The sequence below is a fragment of the Dasypus novemcinctus genome, chromosome 10 (genome assembly GCF_030445035.2).
Source record: "Dasypus novemcinctus isolate mDasNov1 chromosome 10, mDasNov1.1.hap2, whole genome shotgun sequence".
Classification (NCBI taxonomy): domain Eukaryota; kingdom Metazoa; phylum Chordata; class Mammalia; order Cingulata; family Dasypodidae; genus Dasypus; species Dasypus novemcinctus.
Window position 1 is genome coordinate 73,796,299 of NC_080682.1, and position 17,363 is coordinate 73,813,661.

Here is a 17,363-nt window from a genome sequence, read left to right on the forward strand (position 1 = left end):
GCCTGGAATCCATCCTTAAGGCAGGCAGATCAAGGACCAAGCCACTGCCCCCACTGGGACCTGCTACTATGGGGTTTGTAGGCAGCATTCAGCTTGCAGGTCAGCCTCTTAAAATGGATCAAACAGAACTCAGCATGGTGGGCGAGGGATCCACGCTCAGGGCTTGGAGAACTTGGGGCGCCGGAGCAAAGCATGACAGCAGTCTAACGGCTGGGCTCATGTTGGTAGCAGACACACACCCAGACACACACACACCCCCAAGTGCACACACGCCTCTTGCCTCTCATTTGATCTGTTGATCTGCTTATCTTGGGGCGCTTGCTCGGAGCCCTGGGTGCAGGCTGCAGGCCCATTCCTGCCCCCAGCCCTGCGATGCCACTCACCCAGGCTGGTCGACTCAGTGAGGTTTAGGCTGTGCTGGGAGAGGCCCAGGGACTGCCTGGGGGAGGCAGAGATGGACACCTGGGAGGGGGCCCGGCTGCAGCCACTGCCTTGAGACTCTGATTTCAGCCGGTCATTCTCAGCTTTCAGCTTTTCTATTTCACTCTGTGAAGATTAAAGACATAGCCCATTTACTAGGTGGATATGAAGGAAACAAGCCATTTCTGGAGGCAAAATTTGAACATTTCCCAAAGGGACCAAACAGCTATCATAGGCTAGGCAAAGTAAGTAGCATCACCAGAGAGAGACTGGTGTCTGACGACTGCTGTATACACAAGACATGCCTGGCAGAGGAGGTCCATCCTTTCAGAGGCCTGGCCTTGGAAAAGATCGTGGCAATGTTTTCCAAGGTCTTGCCTGAATATTAAGTAAAAAAAGAGCCATATAATCAAAGATGTTTGGCAAACTTTGGGTTTGACAGGTTTCTTTACTGCAGGACTTCTCAGAGTCCTGAGACTCTTGAGTTACAGTGTAGCGAGCTACAGTGCACTGTAAATCTCTGAGAGGAGCATGGAGTATACAGCATTTCCCAAATGTTCTGATCAAATAGCTCTCCTTTCATAGTGCCGCCTAGGGAACCAGTATTCCAAGGAACCACCTTTGGAAATGCTGCTGTCCCACCTGGCAGACCCCACAGGGGTCTTTCATGCAACCAATGTTAATGAAGCACCTACTATGTGCAGGGCACTGGCGCTAGGTCCAAGAAAGGGGTACAAGGATGAATAGCTCAAAAGACCCAAATGCCTTCAATCCACGGCAGAAGGTGGGAGGGTTGTAAGACTAAACCTACAGGAATTCAGAGGAGGGCACTAACCCTCCCAGCTGAAGGACTGGGAAAGGCTTTGTAGAGGAAGAAGCATCCGGCTGGACCTGCAGAAGGCTCTTCCTGGTGGAGGAAAGAGGGATTCCCAGGGGTGCCAAGGGCACAGTCAAGGGCCCTGTCTAGCTGCTGAGCTGAGTCTGGAAAGGGGAGTGGTAGGGGATTAAGAGTGAAAAGGAGCCTGTAGAAGGTGAAGGCCAGGTGGAGGAGACTGCACTGCACACAGGGAAGCACAGAGTCTTAAGCAAGGGAGGGCCTGGTCATTCTTACACTTTCAGAAGACTGGTGTGAGTGGGGGAGACTGCAGAGAGAAAGAGGCTGGGAAGGCAGAAGAGCAGCCCCTGGGCTCTCACCTGCATCCTGTTCATGGCCTCCCTGAGCTGGTCGAGCTGGTGGGCAGAGCTGAGGGCTTCTAGGCGGATGTCGGTCAGCTTCATCTCCTTGTCTCTCAGCTCATTGCGGAGCTGCATGACTGTCTCGGCTTCACTGTCCATGCACTCTGAAATGCTAGGGAAAGAAGAATGTCACTGAGGGAACTGCTCTGAGTAGATCTCCTTCTTGTCCCCTACCGAGCACCGCTCCATGTCGATCATCAGGTTTGCTCAGCAGCAACCACGTGTAACAAGCTGCCCAGTGCTTCCTGGAGGCAGCAGTCCCCAAATCACCTGAAATTCAGAAATCACTGAATCGCTCTGTTCTCTCTTTATAGTGGTCTAGCAATCAGAACGGCTTTGGTGCACCTTTCAGCAAAACTCCAATGATCTAGTGACAAACAGGAGCCGGCAGAAGGGGGCAGGGACCTTCAGGGACTGAAGATCTCCCGAGTGTGCACACACCTGGCCCCATGATGACACCACAGTAGCCTTGTGTCCTGAACTTGCTCAGAGAAGCACGGGCAAGTGTCCATTTTTAAGATGAGAAACACCACAGTCAGACAGCTGAGGGGCAATTTCCGTTTGCCAAAAAAGTGGAAGAAGAAACTTTGCAAAGACATGGGTAGAGGGAGCGAGTCTGTCTCCTGTCACATCCTAAAACCCACTCCTCTAAAAGCATCCAGGGAGAACAGCCTTCTGGAGCTCCCCTCTCCCCTGCCCCCACTTCTTAGCAAGCCCATAGCAAAAAAGAACCATCCCAGGGCAGTCAGAGACCAGAGGTGACGTGGCATGGAAACGCAAAGTCTTAGATGAACACACTGCAAACACTCGGCTGGTTGCCATCCTCTCCCAGCTTTACGCCTGATCAAGATGTTTGTGGGATCCTGTTTATTCCCTTTTCCTTAAAAGAGGTGGCCCCTGTAGGCTACGTGGTAAGTCAGCATAAAGTAGATCATAAAAGTCATGATGAATTACAATGTCAAAAAAAAAAAGAATTCTATTTAAAAAAGGTAGTTCTATTAATTTTAAAGATTATAAAATCTGGAGTGAGGGGTGATCCAGAATAGAAAGCTTTGACTTTCTTGCATGAAAAAAAATCCCAAGTTGATATAAAGTTATAAAAGCTGAAGTTGATTTTTTATGAAAGAAAATCATACGGTCTCTGTGAAATAGATCTTATGAGCTCACTCTCAAATACCCAAGTGCTGGATTTGAGGCCAAGGAGGAAAAAAATTGACCTGAGAAACTGGTTGAGGGTATGAAAATATTAATTGCCACAGGAAAAAACATCTGTAAAATGTTAACAGACATAAAATTGTATTTCAGGGGCAGAAAAGGCTAGAAGATAAATTGAGCACCTAAACAGCCAAAACTTTCTGTTGCTATCCTTTTATTTTTTTCCCTAGATGGTTCCTCTATAAATTTTATTTTTGACAGTTAAAGTAGATACAATGTACAAAAACAAAATAATAAAAATTTTTACAGTATGATGAATATATTGGAATTTGAGTGCAGTGGCCAGGACAGCAGCTTCAAAATCACTGCATAGATGAGTTAAGCAATCCGTGGGGATCTCCTGGCTGGCTGGGGATGGAAGGGACAGTGGAGAGAAGTAGGCAGATCCTGGAGGATTCTGTTCTTTAAGGGAGGGGCCAGGACAAGTCTCAGCTCCTCTCAGAACTTTTGCTATAATCGGAGTTAAAAACAGAAACACATGCTACCTAAAGTCACAAACTTCAATTTGCTCAAGAGAATTCCACACCTTTCCCTAAATCCCTATGACTTAAGCTCAATGGTAAGCCCAAGTCTCACCTTCCTAAATATTCCCAGTTTATGAAGAGAAGGGAGAGCTCTGTCAATTGTTGCGAGGCAAGAAGACAGAAACAGCCAAGAGTGACCCCACGTTTGTCTTAGAGAAAAGGTCCTTACTCCCTTAATTCAGAAACTGGCTAATTAATTTGGGTATAATGATGATAATTCCAAAGCAGCTCAGATCAACTGAGATAAGATAGTTTTAGGCCACCAAATCCAGTCATACCTCTGGGACAGGGTAGGCCCGAATATCCAGAGACCACCTGAACACTAGGAAGTGGACTGGCCGATCAGAAACAGGAGCTAAATTCTGGGGTAAAGGTTTTAAACATTCCTCTGCCCAGCCTTACCCACTAAATAGGCCAATGCTTTAAAGGGGAAAAGAAAAATCTTGTTTACTAAAAAAGCCTAAAATATTTAGGTTCTCCTTAAGCCTTCTTGTTTTAAAACCAAAGGCCAACCAAAGATTGAGATGTCTTTTAAGGATTTCATCTGAAGTCCATTCTAAGGTTTATATAAATTATCTATCCTCTGTTAAAAAAAATCAATTTTATTGAATATATTTATAAATCATGCAATTCATCTAAAGTATACAATCAATGGCATTGGGTATAATCACAGAGTTGTGCATTCATCACTTCAATCAGTATTAGAATATTTTCATTACTCCAAAAAAAAAACAAAAAACAAAAACAAAAACTTTACCCCTTAGAAGTCCCCTCTCAATCTCTCTATACTTCCCCTGCCATACATAACTGCTAATCTATTTCTTTATTTGTATTTACATTTTACATAGATGGAGTCAAACAATATGCAGTACTTTTTTGTCCCGTTTCTTTCACTTATCATACTTTTTTCTTTTTTTTACCATTGATAGAACATTATTAATATGTTAGTATACACTACTGACCATAGTTTGTTTGGTTGTATATTTGCCCAAATATCATTACTGTATCAACCTCTTGTAGCATTAATGTACAATAGCTGTTTCAAAGAAAAACATTCTTATATATGCACTATTAGCCATATTCATTTTCCACAGGAAAATTTGATATGCTATACAGCCCCATGTTTCATTTTTTAGCTTTCCTTCTAGTAATACACACATCCTTAGGCTTTTCCTTTGAATCACTATTATACCCATTTGTTAGTGCTACTAATTACAAAGCCCCTTGATGCACTTTAACCATTTCTATCCATTTCCAAACAATCTTTTTACCAATTCTGCACAGATTAAACCTCACCTTTCCATTCTTGAACCACATTCCATTCTCTGGTGCTTTATTTTCTAGCTATTAACTCCATGAATTTGCTCATTATATTCAGTTCATAATATCTATTGCTATCCTCTTCATCTGTCCCTGAACTGCTTGACTTGAGAAATAAAAGCGTAGAACACTTGTATCTTTAATAATTGTCAGTCTCCAAAGAAGTCTCTCAGCTTCAAAATTGGAAAACGCCAACGTATAAACTCTCTGAAATTGTTATCCTTACTCCTGTTTCACTCTTTAAGGCCAACAGATTTGGGACTAAAAGGGCCAGAGAGATAGAAATGAACTTAGAATTTGGATCATCCTTTCTTTCCTATTGCTGTACTTTGAAAAGCCTGTGGTCTGTAAAGTTTAACTACAGCACCAAGCTTGTTTCACCTGGGAGGCTTGCAAGAGGAGCTTGCAAAAACTGTTTTTTCTTAGCTTAAAGGAAGTACGACGTCTGGACAAAATTCCATTTTGACATATTGGTCTCAGCCAAGCCATGCCTTGCTCAGCTCTGGAGGACTCCAGTTCCCTGCAGAGAACACCCTGTTCTGGCTCACGCTGTTCAAACTGGCCTGCCCAGCCCTCCGGGTAAGGTGTTCCACTCCCTCACGCCCTCTGTACCTTTCCCCGGAATACGTTACATGGTTCCTTGGCAAAGCTTGGCCAATGACTTTACAAAGGGAAGCAAACTAAAAATGAAGGTTCGCAAGGACAGTAACTGCACCAAGAGTACAAGGTCCTCCCGAGCACCACTAAAACTGGCCAGCTCGTGGAAACCCAAGCACGGGGCCCCCACAAGACAGGTGTCTCACAACATCGGGATGATGCTGGAAAAACGTGCTTTCGCCTCAACTAAGTTTTAGCCTTTATCTCTATTCACTAAGACAGTGCCTATCCTTTCAGTTCTTTCTTTTGCTGGATTTCTGCCACATCACTGATAGTTTTACTGCACCTAATAGGTCACCACCTGTCACCCTCTGCTTGGCGTTGGCTCCCTGATGGGCAAGAGTTCTTCTCGGCATCACTCCAGTGGCCCATTGCTTTACTGACACGATAGATGCTCGGTAAATGCTTAGTGAATGCAGAAACAAACTGTGCTAGGCACCTGAGGCATTTTAATTCATTTAATTTTATTAAAAAACTAACTCCAGGAAGAAGTTCTACGATTAGCTCTTATAATTGGGGGACTAAGGCATGAAAGATTAACATGGCCAAGGTCACACTATATAGAAACAACAGAATCAGGATGACACCCAGGATGTCTGCTTAACTCAAAACCCATGTTCCTCAACAGTAGGTGCTCAAAGAATGCTTGTCCACTTTACGGACCAGTTACCAAAACAACTCGATGCATATTTTTTCTACTTGGTCTCTGACAATTTATTCCAGCACATTCCAGTATCTCGTTCACAAGGCGGGACTGGTGGCATACCTAATTTAAAATGCCTGGAGTGTGGGAAATCACTGCCTTTCCACAGCTGCCATTCCTTTCGCCCACAGGGTTGGGACTTTTATAAGCTCCAACTCCTCTGCCTTTGGTTTCTCTTTGAACTCCCTCTCACATCCAGATCTGCACATTCTTACAAACCCTTCAAGGTTGGAAATAAGCATGTGCTCTCTGCCCACCCTTTGGAAAACCAGACCAAAAACAAACATCTCCAGTGTCCATGGATGCTATGGAATGTGAGAAGAGGGTTGGGGAGTCAAGAGTCCACCCCGCCCAATCCCTACGGGGAAAGTGGTTTGGAAGGAGAGTTCACGCTTATGTTCTCTGGGCATATAGCAACGCACCATCGCCCCTCGCTCCTCATCTTACTTGGCTGCCCAGCAGCATTTGGCTCACTTACAGCTTCCTCCTCCAAACAGTTCCTTCTCTCAGCTCCCAGGTTTCCTCCCACCTCCGTGGCTGCTGGCGCTTTCTCTTCCTGAACTTCACATATCAGAGTGCTGAATGCGCAGTCCTGCCCTCTGTTCTCCATCTCTATTCAACCTCTTTGGTTTCCAGCTTTAAACACCACCTATGAACTCAAGTCTCCCAGATCTGTACCTCCAGGAACCCCAGGCTTATCTATTTGACAACTTATTATACTAAGCAGATCTACAAGGATAAACTCCCAATCCCGGCCCGTTCCCCATCTGCACCTCCCACCCATCCCATAAAAATGTCTCCACGTGACCAGGTACAAACTAGGAACATCCAGGGATCAGTCTTCTCTTGCCCTCACATGCCACACCTGATCCGTCACCATGGGTGCTGTCAATTTTCCTCCCAGAATACATCCTGTATCTACCCAATACTCCCCACTACTATTGGTCACTCATTCCTTCCACCAAACATTTGAGCACCAGCAAAACCGACAAAGCACCTACTCTCATGCAGCTCACCTTGTCCATGGGAGGCCGAGGAAGTACAAAGAACAAATGAACAAGGAAAATCTACAGGTTGGGTCTGATGTGTACAATGCAAAGAGGACAGGGGAGGGTGGGCGGTAGGGCATGCAGGCTGGCGGAAGGGGTTATTTTATGCAAGGCCTTCCTGATGAGGCAACACTGAGCAGAGACTGGAAGGGGATGAGTGTCTGGGGAAGGGGGGAACCAGGCAGAGGGCACAGCAAGGGCAAAGGCCAAGAAAAGCAAGCGGCAGCATGACTGAAGCAGGGTGGGCGAGGGGAGAGCGGGAGCCGACCCTACCTCACCTCCCCTTCTCCACTCTTGCTCATCTCCGGTCCTTATCCACAGAACAGAGAGACAGACCTTGGCGAAACACTGATTCAAAGGATCTCACACTTCTCTTTAACGCTCTCCAATGTCTCCCCAACACACGTAAAATCAGAGCCAAATTCTCCTTGGCTGCAAAGCCTTCCATGCTCGGGCCCAGCCCAGCGGCCTCACATCCCACATGCTCTTCCCCTTGCCCCACGTGCGGCAGCCGTGCTGGCCGTCCCTCTGTCTCTCAGACTCACCATGCTCATTTCCACCTTAGGCTCTTGGCACTATTTGCTTCTTTGGTCGGGAAACCTGCCCTGCTCATTGTGACGCTGGGGTGGGAGATGTGCCCACCAAAGCCCATTTCTTTTTCCGCCCGGGCACACAGATTTCACTTCTTTCCTTGCAGGCAGTACGGGCTTGAGCCCTGGCTCAGGCACTGTGAGAAAAGGCCACGTGCACCTCCTCCAGGCCTGGCCCATAAACTCGTCCTGCAGGCTTCTCCCCACCTGCTGGCTGGGCAGAGCCCCGAGAAAAGGACTTGGGCACACAGGACGGAAGTCTGGGGCTTACATCACTGTAGGGCAGGATGTCTGCTGCCTAGGAATCTCTGCACTGGGTTTGGAGAGAACCAGAAATAAATCGCTGAGCTTTGGGACTGAGCTTGTTACTCAGCAGCTAGAGTTACTGACGGGAACCAGCACAGGCTCCTCCCTGCCATGCAGATCTCAGCCAAATGTCACCTCCTTGGAGGGGCCTTTCCCAACCACCCCATCGAAACTCAAGTTGCTGCCGAGGCTCTTGCATCCTAACATGCTATTTTAATCCACTGCATTAACCCTTAGCATGACCTGACTTTTCGAGTCTATTCCGGGACTTAGTTAACCTCTGTCCCCTCCCTGGAATGTAAGATCTGCCAGAGTAAAAACTTATCTGTCTTGTGCACGGTGGTAACCAAAGCCAAGGAGGTTTCTTGGCACAGAATGGAAGCTCAGAAGTTGAATAAACGGTCCTGTCCTGTCCCCAAGAGCCCCTAGTCTCCCCAGGGGAGGGAATCTGGTTGCCATCTTCTTTGGGCCATCTTCAGGACATCTAGAGCAGTGCTCTGCTCACAGGTTGTTGGATAAAATTTTTAAATCGAGAAACAAAGAATAAATGATGAATTCTTTTGTTTCCTTGTCAGGAAAACTAAATTGGGATGCTGTGGGATGGATGACAGCATGTGTTAAGAGTCACAGGCAACTGATCCTTTACTAACTTCTTAGATCAAACAGGACATGTGCTATCAATCACTGGTTTAATCCTTGCTCAAGAAAACAGAGGCTTGCTGGCCACTGCCGGGACACAGTGAGAACAGTCCCTCAGTGCTCCTCTTTCTTCCCCCACTCACATGCTTGCCCTCGCTCATAACTTAAGTATACTTCCCTGGGACCACCCTCTAACCAGGGTGCTCCCCAAGAGAAGAGGGGCTGCTAATATAACTAGGTGAAGCAGAGACCCGGACCAGGCCCTGCTTCTCCAGGGCATAAAAGGCCCACTGCTGTTTCCTCCTTCACTTCCTGTCTTCCATGCAGCCGGTGTGCTCTGGCGGCACTTCCTGCACCTATCTGCTAAGCCCTCGGATAGGCTGCCACCTCCAGCTGGCTGGGTGAGTGGACTCAGGGATGGCTCCACACACCCGGCCTTCTGAGATGGAGGGAGGAAGGGATGGAAAGAGGCCCTCAGTGTACTGTACCTAATCAGCCCTCCTGCGAATTCACTGATGCAGCTGTCATCAACCCTGCCTTTACCGCCGAGGAAACTGAGTTTTAGACAACCAATACACACTCCCTTTTCTAATCCTAGCTCAGTGGCTATTCTGCCTCTGGCCGTGCTGCCCAGCTTCTCCCAGGCACTATTTCATCTCACTGGTAACTCTCCTTGCAGATGGCTTGTTCCCCAGTTCTTCTTGACCATTCTTGGCCTTGAAAACACCATGGTCTCAAATAGAATTCACTTTCACTGAAGCCTCTGCTGGGCCCTAGAGCCAAGCCTTTCTGGGCAGGGCAGGGGCAGCCAGGCCTTCTCATTGCTGTAAGAGTCAGCTGTATACCTTCTGAGCTAACACCTGCCTATCCCAAGCCTTCCTAATCTGCTCTTGCCTCTAGTGTCTGGGCCTTAAGTTCATGGAAGAGGCACATGGATCACTCCCTATGGAAGGAAGGTGGAGGATCAGTGGGAACCAAAGGAGATTGGCTGTGGTGAGAGGAGATGATTCTTCTTCTCTATGGAAATAGTGAGCAAGGGAATCTAAACTAGTGCCACAGGAGGAAATGGGTGACTCACTTAACAATACTGCTGTGTACCTGAAGAGATCTGTACAAATGGACAGATTTTAAGTTTACTAGTTCAGTGATGAAAAAATGCAGACTCCTTCGGTCAAGACAAGATCACTGAACCATTTATTAAACTTTCAATTTCTGAATTCTGACCTCAGAGAAATAGTCAACACCAAATGTTGACCAAAATAAAAGTATGACATCTCTTGATTCTTGTCACCCAAATGACCCAGAATTTCAGCAGAAATTGTCAAGACTCATAACACCATATCTCCTCACATTAAGATGGTTCTAGCTCTTTCCCATCCACTGGTCTTATTCAATCATTAGGACAGGATAAGGAGACAACCATTACTATCCCAATCTTACACGTAAAGAAATGGAAAACTAAAAGAGGTTAGGCAACTTTCCCAAGGCCAGCTAGCCAATTACTGACACAGCTGGAACTAAACGTGTTTCTTTTCTTTTTCAACCTTACCAGCCCTAAAACACTGAAAGAATACGCATAGTCCCATTAAAGCAAGACATAAAGAGTTCTGAAGGAGCAGATATACCATAAAGGACTCCAAGCCATTCCTGTTTGAGAGGGGTCTCATGAGCCAGGGTTACCCCGACATACACACTTACAGAGAATTGGAGTGGGAATTCCTCAGCAATGGGGTGCAACCCGTGGAGCTGTTGTGTGGTAACTTTGGTGAGGAAGGCAAAGAAGAATCTGTCATCTCCTCGATGTCTGAATGGGAGGATGCTGACTTGGGGGATTTCTTCTTTCCAAAAGCTTGCTTGAAGGAGCTGCGTAACTGAATACACAAGACTGTCAGCCTGGCAGGGGCTGCAACCAGTGCTTAGCCTTGGCAAAACAGAGACATGCAGATAAAAGAGCAATTAATTCTCCCACATTTCCCTCCCACAATGAAAAAGATCCCCAACAGCTCTCTCGAATCAGTGCATTAAAGGAAGAAAAGTTATCTGGTGTTGACAGCTCAAAGGACCGGACCTGTGGGTACCATTCCATGCCTACTCTTGGTTCAAGACTAGATGCCAACAGCAAGACAGAGCCTGGCTCAGCAGATGGATGTCGGGAAGATGAGGTGACACAGCAACAAAGCAGGATGCTCAGACATGGTGACGGATGCGGATGGGGTTAGTCATATCAATGGATGGGTTAGCTTGGTATCTGATATTAAAGTCGGTCTCGCTTACCTCATTGACCTGCCAGAGAAAACGCAAGCAAAAATGGGGAAGGGGAAGGAGAAAAGACAATTTTTAACAGAGAAAGCCAGTGACAGGGAAAGCTCTGGACTTCTTAAGCATGACATGGCTAATAAACACCACACACAGAGGAGGTTACCACTAGAACATAAATCTTAAAAGGCATTAGGGCATCTTCTTCCACTATGACAAGAAAGGAACAGTGGATCTGGAAGCCCCCACAATCTGGTTCTGCCAGCTTCTCCCTGTCTAGTTAAACCACTGCCTTCCCCTCTTCCTGTGCTGTGTACCCTTTCTTCTTGCCGCTTATCAGTTAGCTCTCTAGGCTTCAATTTGGTTTTCCCCTTTGGTATGTCTTTTTTTTTTCCCCCTTGGCAATGGTAGTTTCACAGCGGTTTTGATCCCAACAAGGCTGTGCAGCTCTCTGAGGGATCTATTAGGAGTTCCTGCTGTGCTTGTACACACAGAAGATAACATAATAAGCAGGGAAGTAATAATCTCATTTGTTACTCAAAAAATGGATAGTTATTCTTAAGAAACGTACTACCTGTACTGGGAAAAAGGAACTAGCATATCACAAATTCTCCAAACCACGAGGAGCTGAAGATTCTGAGAACATAAAGAATTAAGGTGCAATGTATTTTTCTAGTCCAAAAAATATTGGACTAGATTGAAAATTGTTTCATTTTGAATAATGATCTTTTAAAAAGTAATTTCCTTTTTCTAAAGACTTTTTCCTTCTGAAAATATATTCTGGGGGTTTCTTTTGCCATTGAGATGTTCAGAATATGGGCCATTCTGCAAACTGCCGAAATTTTTCTCCCATCAATGGTTCATCAAACACAAACTTCATGTCCAATTTGTGGATAATTCTAGAACCGTTTCTCTATCATTTCCTACTTTTGATCCTATTTCCAGAGAGTAGACACAGAAACAGAGGAACTGGCACTCAAGTTATCGACCTAAGTCATTGCTTCCACTTCTGGTAATATGCCAAGTAGAAGAAGAGATTACAAAGATTACATGAAATTAAATTTTGGGATTATATGAGGATGCAAATTACTCAACTCCTCAGTTTCACTTACAACCAAGGGTTGCCTTAAAGCAAAATAAACAAGTCTTAATTCTTGAATCAAAGAAAATGGATACTTTTTTCAAAGAATCTAATTCTCTCATCTCTTTGATAATCAAATGAGATCATATTTATCAATAGCACATTGGAAACAGCAAAATAAATTAATTCTATCTATTCAGTCACAGGAAATGAGCTGATTAAAAGGCAGCAGGAACTTAAAGAAAAAAATTTAATCAGAATGTTAAGAGGGTCACACTAAATTGATATTTTAGCTTGCCTCCAATGCAAGTCCTCAATAACTAAAATTATTAAATCCTCAATTCCCCTATCACTAGACCTTGCCACCCATCCAAGATAACACAAAATGAGTGAGAAGTGTATGGAATGAATGAGGACATTAAAGCTACTATAAACACATAATTCTTTCAGCATTGACAAATGGGGTCCTTTGAGCGCTGGCCAAAACTTCTGATCAACTTGGGATATCCCTCACTGAAGATAAGCAAATGTTAATCATAGCTCCACAATCTCTATAGCAGAACTAAAAAAGCAGGGCAGGGATTTTCCCAGTAGAGTGGGAAAAGCTGTTTAAGACTCCACTATAAAGAAATTCAAGCGGTTTGTTGGGATCATGGGAACACGGAGAACCATTGCAATAGAGACAGATTCCACCAAAACTGCCTGCTTAGAATCACTCACTAACTTATAACATCCTAATCATGAAGCTTCTATTTATAGGACATGGTCAAAGGATTTTCAAAGGGAAGGTAGGTTTGATGCTATCCTGGGTAACTGTACAAATAAATAAAGACTGACTAACTAGGGGATACAGTTATGGTTAACTATGGGTAACTATTGATACAAAAAGTATTTTAGAACTAACTAAACTAATAAAAAAAGCACTTAAGGTGATCTTTGCTCTACGCCCAAGAACTTTATGGTCCACATATGAGAGGGAAGAAGTGACACATACATGAAATGAAGGATGAGTATTTCACATAAAGTCTCATGAAACAGAAAAACCACATGGTAGTGGTTATTTTACAAATCCTAGTATTTGGCTAAGCACAACATTGACTTTAGTAAAACCTATCCATGAACCATTTCCTTAGCTGCCTCCAAAGGTCTATGCCCTGAAGTTGAGTGCTGGCTTGGCTTTGCCTGGGATTCCTCAGGGACCAGCCAGTGCCAAGGAGCCTGTGGATGTACACTCACCCAGTTCTTCCTCTTCTTCTTCTTTGAATCACTTTCTATGTTGCTGCCCACGCTGGAGTGGCTGGTGGCACTGTTGATACTGGAGACGCTGTCAGATGAGTGCTGCCTGCGGATGCGGAGGTCTGCGGACTGGGAGGTACCATTGCCTGTAAACCCAAGGCAGGATATCAGCAGCTCAGGGGAGGCCGAGAGAGAATTCCCCCAATACCCGCTCTCTTAAGCTTTAGATGGGCACTAAAACGAGTTCTTGGATTGTGGCAATGGCCACCTTCTCTGTGCTCCTGCTGTACTAGCCTTCCTTCAGCCCCTTGAAAATGCCAAGCCTGTCTCAACTCAGGGCCCTTACACGTGCTGCTCCCTCTGTCTGGAATGCCTTGCTCCCTTCGACTCTGCCTGGACAGCTCTTGCTAATCCTTCCCATTTCAACTCCATCAACACTTTTTCAGAAGGCCCAATATCCAAAATGCAAGTGATTCTGGAAATAACATTGTCCTAAACAAAAACGATACTCAAAATAAGGTTTAAAATAAAGAAAAGACAGTTTCCTTCATGAGCACAGACCTATAACTAGAGCTAATTTTTCAGAGCACTGGTTTAAGAGAGTTAGACAGACTTCAGCTCTAGTCTCACTTTTGCTGCTTACTACTCTATGACCTTGGGCAGGCAAGTGACTTTCATCTCTGAAACTCAGTGCTCTCATCAGTGAAATGGGGAGGACCATGATCGCACTCAAAGGTTGTTGGTGAAAGAATATGAGAATTAATTAAATAAGGAAAATACTTAGCATGGTGCTTATAATACAGCAAGTGTCCCATAAATGTTAGCTATTACTTCTAATCTTATCACTATGTATCTTGTTATTATAGGAAGTAACTCTCCCACACCCCCACATTTGTTTTCCCCAAGTGAGAGTGAAGATGCACAAGGACAAAGCAATTCACTCAGAAATATCTCCCTGGACAAATAAGAGATGACCCCATTTCAGTTTACCCCACACCAATATGAAAATAGTGGGGTTAAGGCCTGTGAAACACTTTTGACACTTAGCCAATGGAAATGCCATCTTTGAGGCACAACAGAGACGAGGATGAGCCAGAATTAACCAAATTAAAAGTGTCTGCCTTCCAATATTTGTCCGACTTGAGCAGGAGTTGGATCACACAGGCACCCGCCCTCTAGGATGGGAATTGCATCACACACTGTGGGGAGAGCGTTCCTTGGGGCAGACAGGTCGCCTGAAGGCTGCGCCTGCTCCTTTACCTTTGCAGGTGAGCTCTGGCGTGTTAATTACTCCATTAATGGCAGCCTGGGCAGCTGCGTTTTGTTTCTTTAACAGCTCAATGGTTTTTCTTAACTCAGTCAGTTCTGAATCCTGAGGAAGAGAAAGATATATTGGTTATCCTGGAATTATGCTGTAGAGCTCAGGTAAGTACAATATAGCTTCAACAGAGGAGGGTAGGGAATGAAGCAACTCAACCAAACCTTGTTCTACATGTTAAATTGGATCAATTTCCAACAAGCACAAATAAGGACGTAAAAATAGAAATATGATGATGAGGTCTGTTGTTGATCAAGTTACAACCACTCAATCTGAGCCATATTTTCACTCGACAGACCTATTCTTTACAATCAAATTCCAGTAGTTCAAGAAATATACTAAAATCTACAGTTATCTGAAGCAAAAGAGAAAGGTATTTTTAGGTTTATTGTCAATTCCAAAGCAGAGAGAAAACCTCATCCTTTCTGCCTTGCCTTCTGCTCAGCCGTCATGGTCAAACTCTGGAGCCTGATCGTCATGTTTCCAAGGCTCTGTTCGAAAGCTGCCACAAGGTGAGCCTGGGAAGGAAAGACAAAGCCATAGTTATATCACCTTGCAAGGCAAGAGTGCCCAAAGGAGCTGGGTCTTAAAGACTGAACTCCTTAATGGGGCCACTTGATCTAACCCCTGCCCATGTCTTCACCTCTTCTTGAACCCCTCATCCCTCTTGGGATCCAGGTACTCTAGCCTTTCTCTTCTTCACATACCCTGTGCTCCTTCCCACTTAAGGGCTTCTGACCTGCTTCCCTCTACCAGAATGCTCTTTCCCCACCACCCCTCCTTGCAAACTAATCTTTGCACATCCTCCTCAAGACCTCAGCTCGTGCCTTTATAACATTCCCAAATTGGGCTCCTTCCCTCATATTCACTCTTGCAAGCACACTGTACTTCTCATATGTGCTTTGTGGTATCACAGATAAAAATGCACATAGTCTTGTCATTGTTGCTTTATGCCTGCCTCCTCCACTGCATTTCAGAACAAGCTTTTGTTCACCAAGCGCCAGCTCACAGTAGAGGCTCATGTTGAGCATCTGTGAAGAACGAACAAAGTGGCCAGCATATTTTGCTTGTTATAATCCTGCTTAATAAAAAGCCACTGAAAGGCCCATCTGCTACCTCCTTGGAGAAACCTTCCCCAAGTCCCCCAGGGAGTTCTAACTTTCCCCCTGGGTTCCCCTGCACTTTTTATACCTCTCTGTTAGAACACATCAGATGTTCCATGCTTTTGTGTATTACTAAGAAAGAAAAAAAGACACTGCCAATTATAATTAAAGGATGCATCCTCTTTCCAGAGATGCTAAAGTGTGGAAAACATTATGAATCTTAAGAGAATTGAAAGATATGGTGTTTTCCTGTTTGTGTCCTTCTCCTCAAGTGTCCCAGCATTAATCCTTCTACCTGGGACACAGGGTCCATAGGCAAAATGTTGGTTGGCTGAATGAGGATCCTGATAATATTGTTAAAACTAAGAAAAAAAGAATGGGTACTTTTAAAAACAGGTATGCTAAGGAATTTCCAGCAGTCAAATTAAGAGACCCCATCAGTCATCCAGGATATTCAAACCCCCAAACTTTATTTGTATAAATGGGTTAGTGGCATGTTCTATAGGTACAGGCATTTGGGCAGCAGATGGGATGGACCACTCGACTGTACCTTGACGAAGGGTAAAGACCACATCTGTCTTGCTCACCCCTGTATTCCCAGTGCTGGCACAAAGCAGCCACTCAATAAACATGTGTTGGATAAGTGAATGAAGGATTGTAAAGAAAAGCACTTAGACAAAAGGAACAGGAATTAGAGTTAGATGCCTGCAGCTCTGGTCCTAGTGTCTTTGATTCTCATAATTCTGATCCAAGTCAGCTTATCGTATTGGCCTCAGATTCTTCATCTTCAAAATGGGAACAATACCTATTTTCCTTCCAGGGTCACTATGAGCATCAAATGTAAAGGGGCTATAAACCATTAAGGAATTCAAAGATGAAGGGATAAAAGGACGCTGTGGGGGAAAGGACGAGATTTGGGAATGAGAAAGTGACAAAAGAAATGATGAGATGTGTTACCTGAGAACCCAGGAAATGGGAGATCCAGCCTGGGTTCGAGAAGAGGAGTGGGTGGATGCACAGAGGCTGTGGAGGGATGGGTAGAAGGGCCAGCAGAGGAGCCAGCCTCAGGACTCTCGGGAGAAGCAAGATTTGATCATGCTATAAAATTCTAGAGGAAAAGATGATTGATGTGCATGGGTAAGAATGAAAGAAAGGATAAAAACAGGATGGGAGAGAAGCCTTTGCCCTGGGCTCTGAGAAGGATCAGTGGATGATTTCAATTTCAGGAGAAGAGATTTGAAGAGTGAAGCAGAGACCTCTGTTGTTAGACTTCATCAAACAGGCGTAGTTGAGGACAAGACATCTCCAGGATTAACTGGTGATTTTTTTTCCCCAACAGCCATAGGACTCAGCAGGGAGCGGGAGCACTTGTACAATAAACATTAAGTGGAAGAGGGAGCTTCTTTTTGAAAACACTCCCTTTCTATGTTAAAAACAGAAAAGAAAAAAAAAGTCTCTGCATTCTTAAATACAGAGACTGGTCTTAGTTTACCCTGGACAATGTGGCAAAAACAAAGCCAATCAAAGACAGTCACATAGTAGATGAAGGAAATGGACCAGGGCATGGATATCTAAAAGCACAACTGCTACCTTGTGTTGCAAAGGAAATGACAATGTTAAGTTTCAATGATTGTATTTATGCGTATTTCAAATTCATACTTGAAATGCCACTCATGATTCTTTCTGGGCACCCATATTTTCTATCCAATT

At 44.7% G+C, this 17,363-nt stretch overlaps 1 protein-coding gene across 8 annotated transcripts in view; it reads right to left on the reverse strand.

Annotated features, from left to right (window-relative positions):
* NAV2 (neuron navigator 2) overlaps positions 1 to 17,363 on the reverse strand; it is a 741,011-nt gene that overhangs the window by 25,448 nt on the left and 698,200 nt on the right. For all 8 annotated transcript variants that reach the window (XM_071218148.1, XM_071218149.1, XM_012525659.4 and 5 more), the window contains 6 exons: positions 14,985 to 15,068; positions 14,493 to 14,604; positions 13,233 to 13,378; positions 10,358 to 10,530; positions 1,615 to 1,768; positions 384 to 546 (listed from right to left, as the gene is read on the reverse strand). In XM_071218148.1, coding sequence (XP_071074249.1) covers positions 384 to 546; positions 1,615 to 1,768; positions 10,358 to 10,530; positions 13,233 to 13,378; positions 14,493 to 14,604; positions 14,985 to 15,068 — 832 coding nt within the window. The remainder of the gene's footprint in view (positions 1 to 383; positions 547 to 1,614; positions 1,769 to 10,357; positions 10,531 to 13,232; positions 13,379 to 14,492; positions 14,605 to 14,984; positions 15,069 to 17,363) is intronic.